The sequence below is a fragment of the Colobus angolensis genome, unplaced genomic scaffold, assembly GCF_000951035.1.
Source record: "Colobus angolensis palliatus isolate OR3802 unplaced genomic scaffold, Cang.pa_1.0 Scaffold76, whole genome shotgun sequence".
In the NCBI taxonomy this organism is placed as follows: Eukaryota; Metazoa; Chordata; class Mammalia; order Primates; family Cercopithecidae; genus Colobus; species Colobus angolensis.
Window position 1 is genome coordinate 3,751,338 of NW_012121376.1, and position 17,137 is coordinate 3,768,474.

General features: G+C 54.4%; 1 protein-coding gene and 1 pseudogene across 1 annotated transcript; both read right to left on the reverse strand.

Moving 5' to 3' along the window:
- Window positions 1–2,839: 2,839 nt before the first annotated feature.
- Window positions 2,840–3,637, reverse strand: LOC105501899 (annotated as a pseudogene).
- Window positions 3,638–13,324: 9,687 nt separating this feature from the next.
- FOXF1 (forkhead box F1) lies at window positions 13,325–17,131 on the reverse strand. Its single transcript, XM_011928040.1, has 2 exons — window positions 16,241–17,131; window positions 13,325–14,874 (listed from the first exon to the last, which is right to left on the reverse strand). The coding sequence occupies exons 1-2, from the start codon at window positions 17,043–17,045 to the stop codon at window positions 14,714–14,716; spliced, it is 966 nt and encodes a 321-aa protein (XP_011783430.1). The 5' UTR covers window positions 17,046–17,131; the 3' UTR covers window positions 13,325–14,713.
- Window positions 17,132–17,137: the final 6 nt, after the last annotated feature.

Genomic DNA, 17,137 nt, shown 5'->3' on the forward strand with positions numbered 1-17,137 from the left:
CCCCCCCGCCACACGACTGGTCACATTTGTCACTGGGCATTCAGCTCAGTGTCAGAGGGCGACTCAGCCCCCAGTTCAGAGTAGTCACCTGGTTACACTGAAGTCCTCACCTTTTTTCTCTTTTTTTAAAGATACTTCTCTTTTTGAAAGATTCTCGTTTGTTTTTCTGTTAACCTTTTTTCTGTGGATTTGCTGCTGTTAGAATAGCAACTCGAGGAGAAGAGCCAGTGAGTCATCCCTGCCTTGTCCGCTCCCCGTCCGGCCAGCAGGGGGCACAGCCCTGCAGACAGCAGCAAGGACTGCTGGGAATAGACCCACTGGAGCCGGGAGAGGGAGAAGCTGGATTCTGACCCCACCACTGACACTCCTGTGTCCAGCCATGCCTGATGCCCACCCCTCCCTCAGACGGCGGGATTAAACCAGTCAGTACAGGCTCACTCAGGGAAGCCAGACTGCTGGGGTTTCCTGACGCTTTAGCCAGAATAATCCAGGTGTATGGATACACAGATAATCTGAAGGTGTTTCTCATTTTTATATTGGTGGAACATCGTGTAAGAAAAACTAAAGAGCAAGTGCGTGAAATAAAATCCCCCTCAGCCTACACAGCTTTCACTGCCCTGTCCTTTGCAGGGAGACCTGTGGGGACAGTTCCCCAGGACTGTGGTGACAGGTGGTAGTGAGGCAGGTACTCAGCTACCAACTTCTTGTTCCCACGGCTGTTGGGTGCATTGGGATTATGTCACTCACATGTGATAAGGGGAGAATGAATGGAAGACAGTCACTTGACAAGTGCTGAGACCACCCCTTTTATTTTTATATCTATTGTTACTATTATTTTTTGAGACAGGGTCTCACTCTGTCACCCAGGCTGGAGTGCAGTGGCATGATCACTGCTCACTGCAACCTTGAACCCCCAGGCTCAAACCATTCTCCCGCCTCAGCCTCCAAGTAGCTAGGATGATACAATTGAATAAATAGAAAACAGATCAACGTGGGGCCTTTGAGGGACTCAAATTTGAGTGAAGGAACCACATCGTGAAAAAGCTTTACTGCAGGAATCGAGAAAATCTCAGGCACCATCCGCTCCTTAGTCCTGACACATTTGATCCAGTTTTGCACGAAAAAAAGTGTCGATGAAGTGTCCTCGAAACTTTATTAAGAAAAATGTTTTTTAAAAAGGAAAATGTGTCCATTTTTGCTCGTGTCTGCTCTGATCTTAAAATATACAGGAAAACATGAGCTCTAAAAATAGAAGTCCTGTGAGGTGGGTGAGGATCCTAAACAGAGCCTGCAGACAGCAGGAATAAAAAGCTCAGCAGGAAGGGTGGTGATACTTTTAAGAATATAAATCCCTACTCACAACATCGACATTTGTATGAGAAGCCGTGCTGTGGCGGGAGAAAGAAAATCTGTGAGCAGTAAGACGAGAGTGCTGGAGACCAGGCGGTGGCAAGCCACAGCCAGCCCCGGTGTGGAAGGCACGACCGCACCGGCATTCAGAAACAACAGGAGGACTTCCCTGGGCTGCGGAGGCAGCGTCTGAGCCAGGGCTTCTCCACACACCTGTGGCAGGAGTCTGGGCCTCGTCTACAGATACGAGCAGGCAACAAGTAGCTGCCAGACAGCTGAGGACATTGGCATCTTGAGACACGCGCTAGCCATGGTGGACATGTTCATACAGGAGTCACGAAGGGACTTGGAGGCCATCGTGTCCATTAAAAAGAGAGCGGACTGGTAAGAAAAAACTCCTTAGAAATTGAAATCACAGGCCGGGCATGGTGGCTGACGCCTGTAATCCCCAGCACTTTGGGAGGCCGAGGTGGGTGGATCACTTGAGGTCAGGAGTTCAAGACCAGCCTGGCCAACATGGTGAAACCCCGTCTCTACTAAAACTACAAAAATTAGCCAGGCATGGTGGCGGGCACCTGTAATTCCAGCTACTAGGGAGGTTAAGGCACAAGAATTGCTTGAACCCGGGAGGCGGAGGTTGCAGTGAGCCAAGATCATACCACTGCACTCCAGCCTGGGCAATAGAGTGAGACTCAAAAAAAGTTGAAATCACAAAATACAGAGACTTAGTTGGGCTGAAGGCACAATGACACAGACACAGATAGTGCAGAGATGGAGCCAGGTGATTCTTCCCCACAACACTGCAAAATGGGATAGGGGTGGAAGAAGCGTGAAATGGAAACAGTCACAGTAAAACTTTGCACCAGCTGAAGAAATATTTGACTTCCTAGTGAAAAGGTCTGGCGGGCCAGAGCAAGTCACATGCATTTCCACGACCCACTAGCAAACATTTAAGGCAATAACAACAAAAACTAGTCAGTTCTTGGGAAAACACCTGATCAGTTCCCAACTCATCTGGATAAAATGGTCACACTTTCCTGAGAGAGAGGAAAGATCTGAATCAAGAAACACGTTGTGTTCCAGAGAGAAGGGTTTGATACTGGAAAGATGCCAAGGCATTCTATACCAAACAGCAAAATCTCACTAGGAGTTGCGCATGGAAATCGACAGGGTGGACAGGAAATGCTCAAGAACAGTCCCGGGCCAGGAAGAGGGACTGGCCTCTGGATGCAGGTCTGATGCTGGAGCTTCCCGCCTCCACACAGCAGGGTGTCTGCGGATCAGGAGAGTGGAGGACAGGGTCTCCAAGCAGGTGGGAACCTGGGACATGACAGTGATTTCAAATGGGGGAAGGATCTGCCTCGTCAGAGACAGACTCAGAGCTGCTGGCTGTTGTTTTGAAGGATGGAAAAAGCAACCTGGATTTTTTTTTTTAAGGAAAATTTGTATTTTAATTATTTTTATGTACAGAAAACTCAACAGTGTACACTTAACCCAGTTTAGTGGCAAGTTCTTTAATCTTTGCCTTTTTGAGCTTGGCGATGCGAGCCACAGACTTGGGACCCAGGACGTTGCCTCCCCAGTGACGGCGGATCTCATCGTATCCGTCATTGTAATTGGTCCTGATAGCTTCCACCAGCTTAGCCAAAGCGCCTTTGTCTTCCAAGTTCACCTGCGTGAAGGCGACGGTCATGCAGGTCTTCCTGTGGACTAGACAGCCCAGTCTTGCCTTCCCCTTGATAATGCAGTAAGTGACCCCATTTTACGACACAAGGCAGGCAGGAAGACGACTGGCTCGATGGGATCCACGTCATGTGCAGTCTCCACCAGCTGAGCTTTCTTGTTCTCCACCGAGCTGGTGACAGTGTTAACTCCTGCTGAAAGGACAGGTGGTCTCTTAGTGGGGACGTCCCCTTTGCTGGTAGCTTTCTTCTCAGCCCGATCCAACAGCCTCTGCTTCTTCTCCTGCTTTGTCTCGGGTCTGTACTCGTGGGCCAGCCTAAGCAGCTGAGGAGGTCTGGCGGTCCAGGGCCTGGGTGAACTGGTTAATCACAGGAGGCGCTTTCGGCCGCTTATAGAGGGTGGCTCTCTGCTGCTGCAACCTGATAGAGTAGGGCCATTTCACAAAGTGGGTGAGGTCCCTTTTGGGCTGGATGTCCTGGCCAGTGCCGAAATTCTTAGGCCTTTTCTCAAGCAGTGGATTCACCACTTTCTTGGCCTCCTGCTTCTTCACGACAGCAGTGGCTGGAGCCACCTTCTTCTCCTTAGCCTTCTTTCCTTTCGGCATTTTAGGCAGCGGGAAAAGAGCACAACTTGGATTTCTAAATTGTGCCGCACATAAAAATAAATCCCAGGCTAATTCAATATTGTAACAAAATATAAGAGGCAGCCAGGTGCGGTGGCTCACGCCTGTAATCCCAGCACTTTGGGAGGCCAAGGCAGGCGGATCACGAGGTCATTAGTTCGGGACCAGCCTGGCCAACATGGTGAAACCCGTCTCTACTAAAAATGCAAAAATTAGCCAGGCATGGTGGCGGGCACCTGTAATCCCAGCTACTCAGAGGCTGAAGCAGGAGAATGGCTTGAACCTGGGAGGGGGAGGTTGCAGTGAGCCGAGACCGCGCCCTTGCTTTGGAGACAGTAGGAGAAAAGTCTTTATAATGTTGGGATAGGAAAGGGCTTCATAAGCCAGACCTTGAATTTCAAGAGGAATCTATTCCTTTGTCCCCCTTAGAAAGTCAGGTTTTGACTGGTGCAGAATCCAAATGAACCCACCAAGATGAACTATCTGAAGGGGACTTCTCCAAGCAGCAGAATTAACCAGGCCAGGTTATGTAGTTATTCCATGTCAGCCTTTTTTTTTGTTTTTTTGAGACGGAGTCTCGCTCTGTCACTCAGGCTGGAGTGCAATGGTGCAATCTCTGCTCACTGCAACCTCCACCTCCCAGGTTCAAGTGATTCTCCTGCCTCAGCCTCCTGAGTAGCTGGGATTATAGGTATGTGCCACCACGCCTGGCTAATTTTTGTATTTTTAGTAGAGACGAGGTTTCACCATGTTGGCCAGGCTGGACTCGCACTCCTGACCTCAACCACCTGCCTCGGCCTCCTAAAGTGCGGAGATGACAGGCATGAGCCACTGCGGCCAGCCCCGCATCAGCCTGTCTCATGCTGCCAGGTGCAACAGGTAAACCACCTTTCAGCATCAGCCATGTGGAAATAAAGCCAGTGAGCCCAGCGCTCCCCAAGGGCGAGTTGAGAAGGTACGGGAGAGTCTGCCTCTCCCAATTCACATCTTGTTTCTATTAATACGAAAAAGGAGGAAGAAGTTCCTAGGACAGCCCAGTTCTACCTTCTGGAAAAGCACCCTCAGCTTCAGGATGAAGCCCAAACCCCTGGCTCTTTTTCTCTCCCACCTTTCATAGCTCCTCCCTGCAGTCCCACCACACTGCTCAGGAAAACGGATGGGACACACCTGGCTGCCGGCCCCTGGCATCTTCTTACCATGGCTCTGCACCCTCAGCTGAGCGGCAGGCTGTGACACAGGTGCCGGCGTTCCCGGAGTCTATTGACATTCGCAGTGTGTTTTCCACATACGGTTTCTGTGTGAAGTCAAGTCTGAGTGATGCAAATAGTTCCTAATTATTTTTCAGTAAGATAATAGAGAACAGCAGTGACGGGTGTGGGAAGAAGCACCTCTGAAACCTGTTCTTCATTCAAAGTGTGACAAGTCTAGTTCTGCAGTATGTTGAAACTGATGTTTGCACAGGGTTCCCTCCGTGCTGCAGGATGACCACAGGCAGGCGAAGGTGCAGTGGGACTCCAAAAGCCAGCAGTGTGGGCTGGCCAGAAGACAGCAGCAGCAGAATCGTCACGCCACCTTCACCAAAGCACCACTGGGATTTCCACAGGTTCTTTTCTCATGCTTGTCACTGTGCATAGGTGACTTTTTTTATTATTTTTATTTTTTAGTGTTACTGAAATCATTTTTGGAACAATAGGATAAAAACCTTGTATACCATTTGTTTACTTCTAAAAACAATTTCTAGAATGCTCGGGGCAAAAGCTTGGTGTTCCACTTACATAGGCAGACGTGTCTGTTCCCGAGTCTGGCTGCGCAGGTTGGATCAGCACCCAGGCTGCCCCAAGGGCCAGCCCCCAGCACACACTCCCAACTCTGTAAGGAGGAAAAATGCTCTCCCCAGTTTTGCCAATGAAAAGACTGAGGTCCCGAAGGAGGAAGTGACTTTCCCCCTGCCTGGTCCCACAGCCAGTGCTGGCAGAGCTAAGCCCAGTAAAGATGGCCTCCTCAAGCCAGTGCCTATTTCACAGCCGAGGTTACTGAAATGCAGAGAGGAGTCAATTGCTCACGGTGCCCCTGTGTACAGGGAGTAAAGCCCCGGTTGCTGCAGCAGCTGACCACAGGTTGAGCCACCAACACCCCTGTGCCTTCATTCGCTGGGGATTGTCCCCTGCTTGCCACCGGAGGTAGGAAGAGGCAGACAAAGCCAGGGGTGTTTCCTGGAGGAGAAGGTCCTGTGGAGCGGTGGGGGCTCCTACCAGATCACACGGTGCACAGTGCAGAGGTGCGTTGGGGACCAGGGCTGCTCAGGCAGAAGCCAGCAGGAGTCCCTGTCTTGTGTGCCCTGAACCCATCAACTCTGATCTGCACATCACCACCCTGTGACCTGCGGCCAGCCCACCATGCGACAGCCCCACATGACCTGTGGCCAGCCCACCGTGCGACAGCCCCACACAACCCTGGTCCTGTTGCTGGAAAGAAACTGAGGCATAGAGTATTGGCTGCTTGTTTCCTGGTGCATTGCAGAGCCACAGGTTCAGGGGATCTGGGAGCCCCTCTCCTGTCCACCTCTCCCCGCCACCCACTGCCCCAGCAAGTCCCCATGACTTTGCCAATCTCAGTGGTCATCCTGTGTTTTTACCAGAGACCATCTGGGCACTTGTTCAAACAAGCAGAGATGTTTAGGGAACCCACACTCCCATTCCCGCGAACACGGCAGCACTCCTTCCCGTGAATGGAACCTTTTATTTTTGATGTCCATAAATCGCAGGGGTCGGAATGGAGCTGACGTGTGACCATGTGGTTTGGGCGTTGTGCACTCTGCATGGTTTGGAAGCAACGAGCTCAGGCCCTGAGTGCCGAACTGTGAGCAAATTAACCATCTCTGCCCACCTTGGAGGGTGAATTAGCTCACTTAAGCCTTAGAAGAGTCCCAGGAAGCATGTACCACTGTTTCCCTTTTCCAGATAAGAAAGGTGTGGCTCAGAAGGGCTTTGTGACTCCCTGCGGTCTCACAGCAGAGCCAGTCAGAGCACCAAGCCCCTCCCTGCAGGGCGGAGAAGGTTGTCCTCCGGAGAAACACCAAGTGCTCATCTCTTGACCACAAGCAGGTCCTCAGGGGTCATGAAGCCACCGCAGCTTGTCAGAACAGAGAGACCATTTAATGGTCGAAGAGTGCCGTGCTGGAGCCAGGCACACCAGGGTTTGCACCATGTCCCGGCCGTGTGGCTCTAAGTGCTTGCCCTCTCTGTGCCTGGTTTCTTCACTGTAAGCCTTTCACGGATTATTATTTATTTAAGCCTCACAGCAGTGCTGTGGGAGCCCTGCTCTTACCATCGTCCCCACTGTACCGATGGGGAAGCTGAGGTGAGCAGAAGAGAGACACCTGTGCAGGCTCACGAAGTTGAGAAGAGGTGGAGCCAGGCCTTGAACCCAGGCCCTGTGACTCCAGTGCTCTGACCCACTGCCTCCCTTATCTGCTCCTCGTAGAACCACGGGGTCCTTGCGGGTGCAGGGAGATGTCTCCTGTGGCCACCGGAGCACAGCTGTCTCACTCGGGAATGGGGTTGGAAGTCACTTTTACTCACTTCGTTTCACTTTAATAAAGTTTTATTGTTTTTTATTTGGAATAAACCACATCATTTGTGTAATTAGAAAAAGACTACATTAACTGACCCCCTGACCAAATAAGATAACATAAAATAAAAAGCCAGCTACCCCTTGACAAAGATCAAAGGGCCTGAAATAGGGCAATCAGGTTCATTCCTCGCATCCACGGCTGCCCAGCCTGGTGGGATCAGTTTTCCTGATGGGGCTGATTTTTAGGGCCCAACAGCATCTGCGCGAAGTGGACAGCAGGTGGCGCTGCCTCCTCGTAGAGAAAGAGCCGAGCGCGAAATCGCCGGGGCGGGTCAGAGGCTGCCCTGCAAGAAGGACCCTGCTGCCCTGGGTCCTCTTTTGTTTCCCAAGAGGTTTCCTGACCCTGAGCTCTCTCCCTGGGGCGGGCATCGCAACGAAGGCCCCTGGGAAGTGAGCCAGGACAGCTGCCCTCCTCTCCCCATGGCCCACATTTGCTATGGCCTCGCCCAGCCTCCCCTGGCTGCCTCCTCTTGCCCTGCCCACTTCGCTGGCCCGCCCTGCACCTGGACCGAGGCGGCGCAGTCCTCTCTGCTCACCCAAGCTGGTGACCCTGCCGAGGAGTCACAGCAGAAAGCCCGGGTGGGCCAGTGCTTTCTGCCTCACGGAAATGCCATGCGCTGATAGATCACGGCCTGTCTGGGGGGGAGGTGTCCAGAACAGAAATGTTGCTATCCTCTTCCAGGGACATTTGCAGACTCAGCATGCTTCCCGGTGGCCCAGACCCCAGACCTGCTGGGGAACACGGGGTGGGAGGAACACGGGGTCCGTGCCTGCTCCCTGGAGTGCTGATGGTGGTTTCCATAAGATGCCTTCAGCGACTGGTCACAGCGCTACAGCACTCTCAAGAGCCCTGCGTGTGGTATTGCTCCTCCCTAGGCTGCCACCCCACGGACATAGAACATTGTCCAAAATAAGTCAGGGAGGATGCCTGCACCTGGCCCCAGAGACCCCCTGCCCCTGCTCTGCCAGGTTTCCTCTTGGTTGTGTCGCCAGCGAGCGTCCTGCACTGCAGGATGAGAGAAAGACCACCACAGGGACCCTGCAGACGCCACATCTGGCCAGCTTTCTGCCTCTGCTCAGGACATTTGTGGTCATCCTGGCCTTTGTGTCGTCGTCTCTTCAGGGTGTCCACATGACCCCAGGTGTCCTGATGCTGGAAGCAGCTGGATGGTCCTGCAAGACATGGCCCTGTGTATTCAGCTGCTGGGCAGCGCATGACCTGGACATCTGCTCCCAAAGGGACTGCACACTTTCCCACCTCAATGCCAGCTGCTGTGCAACCACCACACACTTTCTCGCCTGCCAGTGGGTTGGGTCAACAGGGCACTGGGCGGTCCATCTGTGATGACAGGTGTGTGTCAACATGTCTATCACAAATCTAGTCTAGTGCAGTGGTGGACACATAGCCAGGGCCCCGTGTGGAGAGGATAGTTCTGCAACGGTTCCCCTCTGTCCGTCTGTCATTTCATGCTGACAATGTTTTCTTTTATTTCATTTAAGAGCTTAATTGAGCAATAAACAATTCGCAAATTGGACAGCCTTCCAGCCAGAGTCAGCTCAGAGACCCCCCAACTGCCACGATGTTTTATGCTTGCAGATAGTAGGCATTCCTCTGCCCCTGCCCACCCCCAAAGCACATGAAGACAGAATTGTCAAAGGCCCGTGATTCCTCTCGGCCCTACAACAAGTCAGCATCCTTTCATGGATGGATGCGACCCCTCCCTTGCTGTCCCACCCTGCCGGCCACATGGCCCAGGACACTGCCCCTGGGTTCAGCTGCAGAAGACACTGGAAAAGGACCTTCCTCCTTAACACAGAGCCCAGAACTCTGAGGTATTGGTCCCCAGAAGTTTCCATAAACAGTGTGGAAGTGGCCACAGTGCTGTGCAGCCGGCCTCGTCTGAGCACCCACTTCCGTCTGAAGTTTTTCTCAGCTGGTCTAAGGGGACCACAGGAAGCAAAGGAAGCTTCCATGGCAGGCCATGGTGGAACCCGTGAATCACAGTCGGAACCCTGAGAGGGGGTGAAGGTCAGGGTCTGAGCTGCGCTGGCTGCTAGGCCAGCCCCTGCCGCACCTGTATGCCCCCTCCTAGCTCAGCTGGAAAGCAAGAGGGGGTCTGACAGCATGTGTTCGGAGACTCCAACTCTCTGTGGTCCTGCCCGTTGCCACCCCTCCTCTGGAGGCTGGAAGCCAGCAGAGCCTAGATCATGGAGCCCATGGAAACTTTCCTTTTTCCACTAGGCCCTGTGGATGCAGGCACATGGGTGTCCAAGAGCCATGTGGAATAATGGCGAGGGACACAGGCTTCCAGGTCAGAAAGTGCTGCGCCTGAGTCCAAATTCCACGTCTTACCAGCCATGTCGGGAGCAGTCACTGACCCTCCCTGAGCTCAGGGTCGGCCTCCAAAACAAGTAGAGTAACAAGGGCGGAGCTGAGGCAGCAGCAAGCGGGGGTGGACTGGGATGCCCATGTGGGAAGAAGGCCTGCCCCAGCCCAGCGTTCACATGGTACGCCTGCCAATGTGGCCATGGTGCCTGTTTGCCTGGCCTCCAAGTTCTGTCAACCAGCTGCTGCTACAGACACATGGGCCTGATCCAGCAGGCGGGCAGGAGGGGGCAGCAGAGGCCGCTCAGAGCAACCTTGACCAGCGTGGGAGAACAGACCCAAACTAGAGCTCTCCAGGACCACCCGGCTTACCTGTGAACACCATGGACTCCTGGGCCTCCCCTCTGGAGATTCTAATCAATAGCCGTCAGGGACCCCTCGAATCTGCTGTTTAAACAGACACCCCAAATATTTCTGATGAGGGTGATTCCTGGGCTGGACTCTGATAGTTACCATCAGAGGTGAAGCCACTGGACTCAGGGGGCTTCTGATCTCCCACTTCCCCGTGGGGTCATCCGCAGGACTCAGATGCCTAGGAGGGGTCGGGGACGTTTGGGGAGATTCTAGTGGCTGGTGTATGTTGGCATCCTAAGCCCTAACCCACTGTGAAAATTCTCTGTCCAGCCACGTGAGCCATCTTCCTTATCCCTGGGAAGGGAGGGAAAGTCCGTGAAGATGGGAATTCAGCTGTCCCCACACTGGGATCAGAAGCCTCTGAGCAGAGGGCCTTGTAAAATATGGATTTTTCCACCTCTTACGGTTCCCACACCCCCCACAAGCAGACACACACGCCACCACCACTCCACACTGGACCCACTAGATGTCTCAGCGAGAAAAGCCAGGTCTGACCGGCCACTCCTGTCTGGGTACCAAGGAACCAGGCCACCCCTTTACTCCTTAGAAGCATCTGCCTTATTAACCACAGCCCGCATAGGTCCACCAGGATTGTACTATTAGAGACGAGGAAACCAAGGCTCAGAGGCGACTTGTCTTGCTCAGGTTGGGGTGGCCGCAGAGGAGGGACCCTAGCTCCTTTGGAGCTCCTTTGAGCGAAAGCTGCCTGCTGGTGGGTGGCTGGAAGGCCTGGAGCCATACCCTTGTGGCCACCAGCCCCCTCCAGCCCCAAAGAGAAAAAGAGAACAAAAAGAGCACACCTCTGTGGCCCAGGCGCCTTCCCATCAGAAGCCCACACCCCAGGCGCCTTCCTGCCGGGCGACTGGCTCTGCTGGCCTGGACAGGCCCTGGGGGTGAGCTCCAGGAGGCGAAGTCCCGCTTCCTTGGGGCTGAGGGGCCCGGAGGTCCCGCCCAGGCGCTTCTGCTGCTCGGGGCTACAACGGGAAAGCCGCTGAGGCTCGAGGGCGTCCAAGGCGTCGGCCCCGCACGGAGAACTGCGGCGTCCGCGGGTGTGTAATCCACACGCAGAAACCCTGCGGCAAGCATCTCCTACCCCTGCTCCAAGCATCTCCTACCCCTGCTCCAAGCATCTCCTACCCCTGCTCCGGGCTTTATTACAGAGGGGGATTTCATGTCAAGGGGCATCTTGACTTGTCGGTTCCAGCGCAAAATCCTTAAAATAGATAAAGAGATTGTGAATTAATTCTACGTTATTCCAGGACAAAAACCCCTAAGATAATACGGGGCGATTATGAATGAGTTCTACCTAGGACGCCTCTGTGCTAGCGGATCCTAGGGGTCCTTTATGCACGCAGGGCGCGTAATTTCGCACCAGCCTCAGGAGCCCTTCGCGATTTAAGCTTGTGACTTGCCACGCTGGGCGCGCTTTTGTGGCGTCGCGCGGCGGTGGGAGCTTCACCCGCAACCCCTGTGCCAGCCCAGGACGCAATGGACTCCGAGGAGGACACAGCCCAGCCGAGCGAGCGCAGTCTCCGCGCTGCAGCAGCGGCGGCGCGAAATCTCGGACGCGGCCGCCCAGGCAGTTTCGCCTGCGTTATCTGGCCCTTCCGGGCTTGCCTGGAGCCAGGATCTCCTTGCGGGAAGGCTGGACTTTCCCTCTCATTCCCAGGCCGCAAGTCAGGCCGGAAGACCGAGGCCGGTCACCGTCCCCGGGCAATCCGTACCGGTTTTCCTACACAAGCCCCTCCGGGTGCCTCCCGCCCCGCTAGACCTGGACATGGGTGTGCTGGGAGATCCCGCTGAAGCGAAGGCAAGGAGATGAACAGGAAACCGGGCTTTGCCACCGCCCTGGACCCTCGTCCAGCGGCGCCAAAGCCACGCACAACCACCGCGCACAGGGGCCTCTGGCCCGCCAGGGCGCCAAGTGAGCGGGTGCAGGGGCTGGAGACTCCGCGGAAGAAAACCTGGGAGCTCGCAATTGGGTTCCTCCTAATCAGCCCCTCTTCCCCGGAGCCTCTGCCCTAACTGGGCCGCAGCCTCTGAGGGAGAGAGGAGGGGCTCCCAGCTCCTCTAGCCTGCGGAGGCTGACCGGACGCGAGCGCAGCGTTCCCGCGCTAGGAGGCCTGGGGACTCTTCTCAGGACTGGTTTTCCGGGCTCTGGTGGGAGGCGGAGGGTGCAGAGAAGACCTCCGCCCCAGGAGGACCGCCTTCTCCGCCTGCTGCGAACCTGCTCTCGGAGCGCAGGGCCAGGCGCCTGCGCCCGGCAGAGCCTGACCTGATGCTTCGGCCCGCCGGAGACCCCAAGGGATGGAGTCGCTGGTCTTTTCTTGTCCCCTTTATCTCGATTTTATAGACAGCTGTTAGTTTGGGACATTAATTGCCCAGGCGAGTTAATTGATAATTTTGATGTAACAGAGCACCGGAGAAATTACCCCCACGTCCAAAATGTCAACTCTGAGAAGAACCAGGTTCAGAGACTCCCGACCCCACGACGCAAGACACTGCGGTGGGTCTGGAAGGGCCGCACCAACAATATGACTTACTGTGTTTGTTTTCCTCCCTAGCCAGGAATTGGAATAGCAAGAGAGTGGTCAGTGGAAGATACAAGCGTCAAAAAATATTTTTTCCCCAGAGGCGACGAACTGTGACTTAGGAGATAAACGTTACAGGATTGGAAAGGTACCTGTCACCCGGCCCACCAAGGGCCCTTTTGCCTCATTTAGATTTTACTTGATTTACTATGGGGGAAAACCAAGAACAAGCCACCAAATAGCCGAAACAAAACAAGACAAAACCAACAACTACAAAAAACCCTTAAAGTTGATTCATGATTTTTAACAGCTACAGCAAGAGAACAAGAAAGTCTGAAACCCAAAGTAAAACTCTCATTGGTCTTGTAGTGGCAAAAAATATATATATTATGTACATGGACACATATACATATATGTACATATATGTGTATACATATATATGTGCACAAATATGGTTTAATTGGTGTTCCCTAGGGGAAGGAGGTCTACAGTGTGCTTTAAATGTTTGATTATTTCTTCAAAACGATCATTGACATTTAGAGGGGCAAAGGGCTCTTCTTAAAAAACAGAAGCCAAGAAAAATAGTTCCTCTTATCCAACGTTTACTTCAAAGTGGAATGAAGAGTGAAAAGAGGAGGATTTGCCAAAAAAGAAAACAGTATTCAGAATCACCCAACATTTTTAAAAGTCTAGAGATCCAAAGCCTGTTTGTTCCCCTCCTCTATCTTTGGGAGTCTGTAAGGTATTCTGCAATCTCAATCCCAATAAAAGACTCATGCAATTTTATTTCTAGTTGATACAATTTTAAAGGCCAAGTACAAATGTTATACATTTTTATTTTTGTTCTTTTTTTAGGAAAAAATACACAAAAGGCAAAACATCTTCAAATGGTCTTTTTCTACAGTGCAGAAGGAAATTTCAAATTTCAAATCCGTGTCACCAATGCTGCACTCTAGCAGCCAAAATACAAAAAAAAAAAAAAAAAGGAGGGAGGGTAGTCCTTCATATTATATATATATTTATATAAAACATATGGAAATTTGTTTTTACACAGATCGGTCTTTGTTTCAAATTTACAATGGATATCTAAAAAAAAATTCTACACGGCAAATATTGCCAACAAGTTACACCATTAATACTGATAAACGGAGGAGCCTACGCGGTGTTTTGATTATTAGGGAAAGAAAGTAGAATAAATAAACAGGAGCCTTGCTATAGTTTTTAAAAGTGCCTTAACCTTTCTGCGTCCCCACAATCCTGAATCCACGCGGCCACCGGGCCGCCCCAGTCCCTGCGCCGCGCTGTGTTCGGCTCGTTCTCGGACCAGAAAGTTTACAGTAGAGGTTGGGAGAGAGAAAAATACCCACTGAAAAAGTCTAAATAAAATTCAAGACAAAACATAACAGAAAAGGCTGAAGCGAAGGAAGAAGAGGAACATGGAAGGGGACGGAGGCAGACGCCCGGACGGCCGCTTGCTTCGTGGCTCCTTCAATTTTCTGTTTAAAGACGGACAGTGGCTTCCGAAATGCAAGTTGTTCGCACAAAGATCCACCTGCGGTCCACGGAAGAGACTTCTGAGGTGGGGAGGGAGATCCGGAGGGAGATCCGAGCTCTTGTCACCTCCCACTCCCCGCAAAAGACAGCTCTAAAGGGAGACTTGCGCATTCCAAGACATTCTTTCAAAAAAATAAAAAAAAATAAAAAGATAAATACTCAACCAAAAAATAAAAGTATTTGATAATGACTGGTCTCACATGTTTGCCTTTCTTCTAAAAATCTTCCTCCACTTCTGCCATTGGCCGGAAGGAGGGGGGACCGCAGCAGAATTCCTGTGTGGATGCGGAAGGCTTTCCCCTGCACAGCACCGTCTCAGCCGGGTTCAACAGGATCAAAAACCTTTACTTACCAACGGCTGCAGTCAGATCAGACCCACCACTACCATTTCTTAACAATTTTGAGGGAGTGAGGAAGGAGGTGCCAACCGCAGCGCTGTGTCTTTGCGTTGGGGATTCCTTGCCAAAAACTCCTGTTGCGGAGGGGTGGAACCCTTTTCTTCTGCCGACGGTTATACCTCGAGAATAAAGCAGTTTCTTCTGCCAGTCCAGGGTCCCTGTGACCCGCCTGCCTGCACCAGGAGGGCCGGCGGCGGCAGCCTCACATCACGCAAGGCTTGATGTCTTGGTAGGTGACCTGCTGGTGATAGTAGGAACCCCCGCCGGCCGAGTGCATGGAAGAGGACGCCATGGCGTTGAAAGAGAAGACAAACTCCTTTCGATCACACATGCTGGGCGACTGCGAGTGATACCGCGGGATGCCTGCAAGGCGAGGCGACAGGAGGGGTTGGGGGGGGCAGAAGAGTTAGCCACGGTGGCTCAGAGTTCAGGCGGAGGAGCAGCGCTCCTGGGGCGCACAAGGCCTGCCAGCCTGGCTCCAGAGCACAGCGGCCTACCCGCCCTCCTCCCGGCCTTCCGGCTGCGCACCCAAGGAAAAGACTCCAGAACACTTGCCACAGCCTGGCTCCCCGCAGCGCCTGCCTGCTGCGTGCCTGTCCAGCCTCGGACCCCGTGCAGGGGCCCAGGGGGAAGTGGTGAGGGAGGCTAAGTGGAGGGCCCCTAACTCCCATGGCCGTCACCGCCAGGGCAGCCCCCCACCTCCCCGCCGACCTCAGAGGCTCCCACTGCCGACCGGGTGGAAGGAGAGGCCAGTGCCGGGCCAGCCCAGGCCAGCAGCAGGGGTGAGAAGAAGCTTCTCCAGAGAACAGGCCCCTGTGAGAAGAAGTCCCCCGCGGATAGGCTGCCTAAGGCCTCCAGGCCTGCCTCCTGCCTCCTGGGGTTGCTGACAGCTGACCCTGGATGGGCCCTAGCGAGCTCACTCCAGCTTTTACCAGAGCTGGGCCTGCAGGCTGCGGGGAACCTGGGGCAGAATCAGGAGGCCAGGCTGCCGCATCTCCCTTGGCAGATGCTTCTGTATGTTTGGGGTGTTGGAGTATCAGGGGTGTTGGAGGTGTGGAGGCCTGAAAACTTGGATCCTAAAAAAAATGGAGCCCCCATGGCCCGGCCTGCAGCTCTGACCCTCTGGGGCCTGGCCATGCACTGCCCTGCCTCCCTCACCACAAAATGCCCCTGGACTCAGCTGTGGCTCTGCCAATCCTGGTCCCCTGAAGGCCGGGGCTGAGCCTCTGAGCGCTGGCCCAGCGGCTTTGGGCCTAACTCTTCCGTTCTGCCCAGCCTCAAGCAGAGGCAGCTCTCCAGGCAATGTGAGGGCCACCACCGGGGAGGGAGGGCCATCTGCCAGGGCTGGGAGCCTTGGGTCCATCCCAGGACCTTTCCAAAGTGTAAAGGGACTTAAGGGACACAAAAGGACTTAGGGCACTGGGGTCTGGGAAATCTTGCTAAGGACCGGCCTACCTGCTCAGGCCTGGAGCAGCGGGCAGCTGGAGTTGGAACAGAAAGAGAAACAGATTGGCCCAAACTAGGCTCAAGAGAGGTAGTCACTCTTCAAAGGGGTAGTCACTCTTCAAAGGGGGAGAGGTGGGGCAAAGAGGCACCTTGGGGAGCTGGTGCCTCCCCTCAGCCTTGGGGTTCCGACCACAGAAGTGGAGGGGCTCGCCCCTGGCTGGGTCCCGCTGCCACTCAGATTCGACTTTCCGGGGACCAGGCCGCCCTCAGCCTCCCCACTCACCTTGCAGCTCGGCTGGGGCGTTGTGGCTGTTCTGGTGCAGATACGGCTGCTCCAGGGAGTGCGTGGAGAGGCTGCCGGACAGGGGGTTGGCCGCGGGGTTACAGGGGGACAGGGGCTGCTGCTTGATGTAAGAGGCGCCGCTGTTGAGTGCCGCGGAGGCCGAGGGCGGCCAGGCCGCCGCCGAGCCCGAATAGACGGCGTGCGGCTCCATGACCCCTCCGGCGCCGGTGGGCAGCAGCGGGGAGGCGGGCACAGAGCTGTCGTGGTGCGGGTACTCGCCGGCCGCCGCGCCGCCGCAGCTGCCCATGTACGAGTGGCCGCCGTTGGAGGGCAGGTGGGGCACCGAGTGGCTGGGCAGGGCCATGCCGTCCACGTTGCCCGGCAAGTGGCCGTTCATCATGCCAAGGCCGCCCTCCAGCGCCAGGCTGTTGGGCGGGCACGAGAGGCCGCCGGCCGAGCCCTGGAAGCCGTAGGTGTCCGGGAGGTGGTTAAAGCCGAGCCCGTTCATCATGCTGTACATAGGCTTGAGCGCCTGGCATTTCCTTCGGAAGCCGCGCGGCCGCCGCCGAAAGGAGCCCTCCTCGAACATGAACTCGCTGGCCGGGTCGATGGTCCAGTAGTGGCCCTTGCCGGGCCGCCCGAGGCCCTTGGGTAGCTTGATGAAGCACTCGTTGAGTGAGAGGTTGTGGCGCACGGAGTTCTTCCAGCCCTGGTAGGAGCCGCGGAAGAAGGGGAAGCGGCTCTGCAGGAACTGGTAGATCTCGCTGAGCGTCAGGCGCTTGGTGGGCGAGCTCTGGATGGCCATGACGATGAGCGCGATGTACGAGTAGGGCGGCTTCTCAGGGCGCCGGATGCCGGCGTTGGTCTTCTTGGCCTTGGACGGGCCGGACGACGCGG

Bases quoted from the DNA above. Each gene is read 5' to 3' on its own strand.
- FOXF1 (XM_011928040.1), bottom strand. From the start codon at position 17,045: ATGGCCATCCAGAGCTCGCCCACCAAGCGCCTGACGCTCAGCGAGATC. The intron at 14,875-16,240 runs GTGAGTGGGGAG...CTCGCCTTGCAG, and splicing joins CGCCCCAGCCGAGCTGCAAG to GCATCCCGCGGTATCACTCG.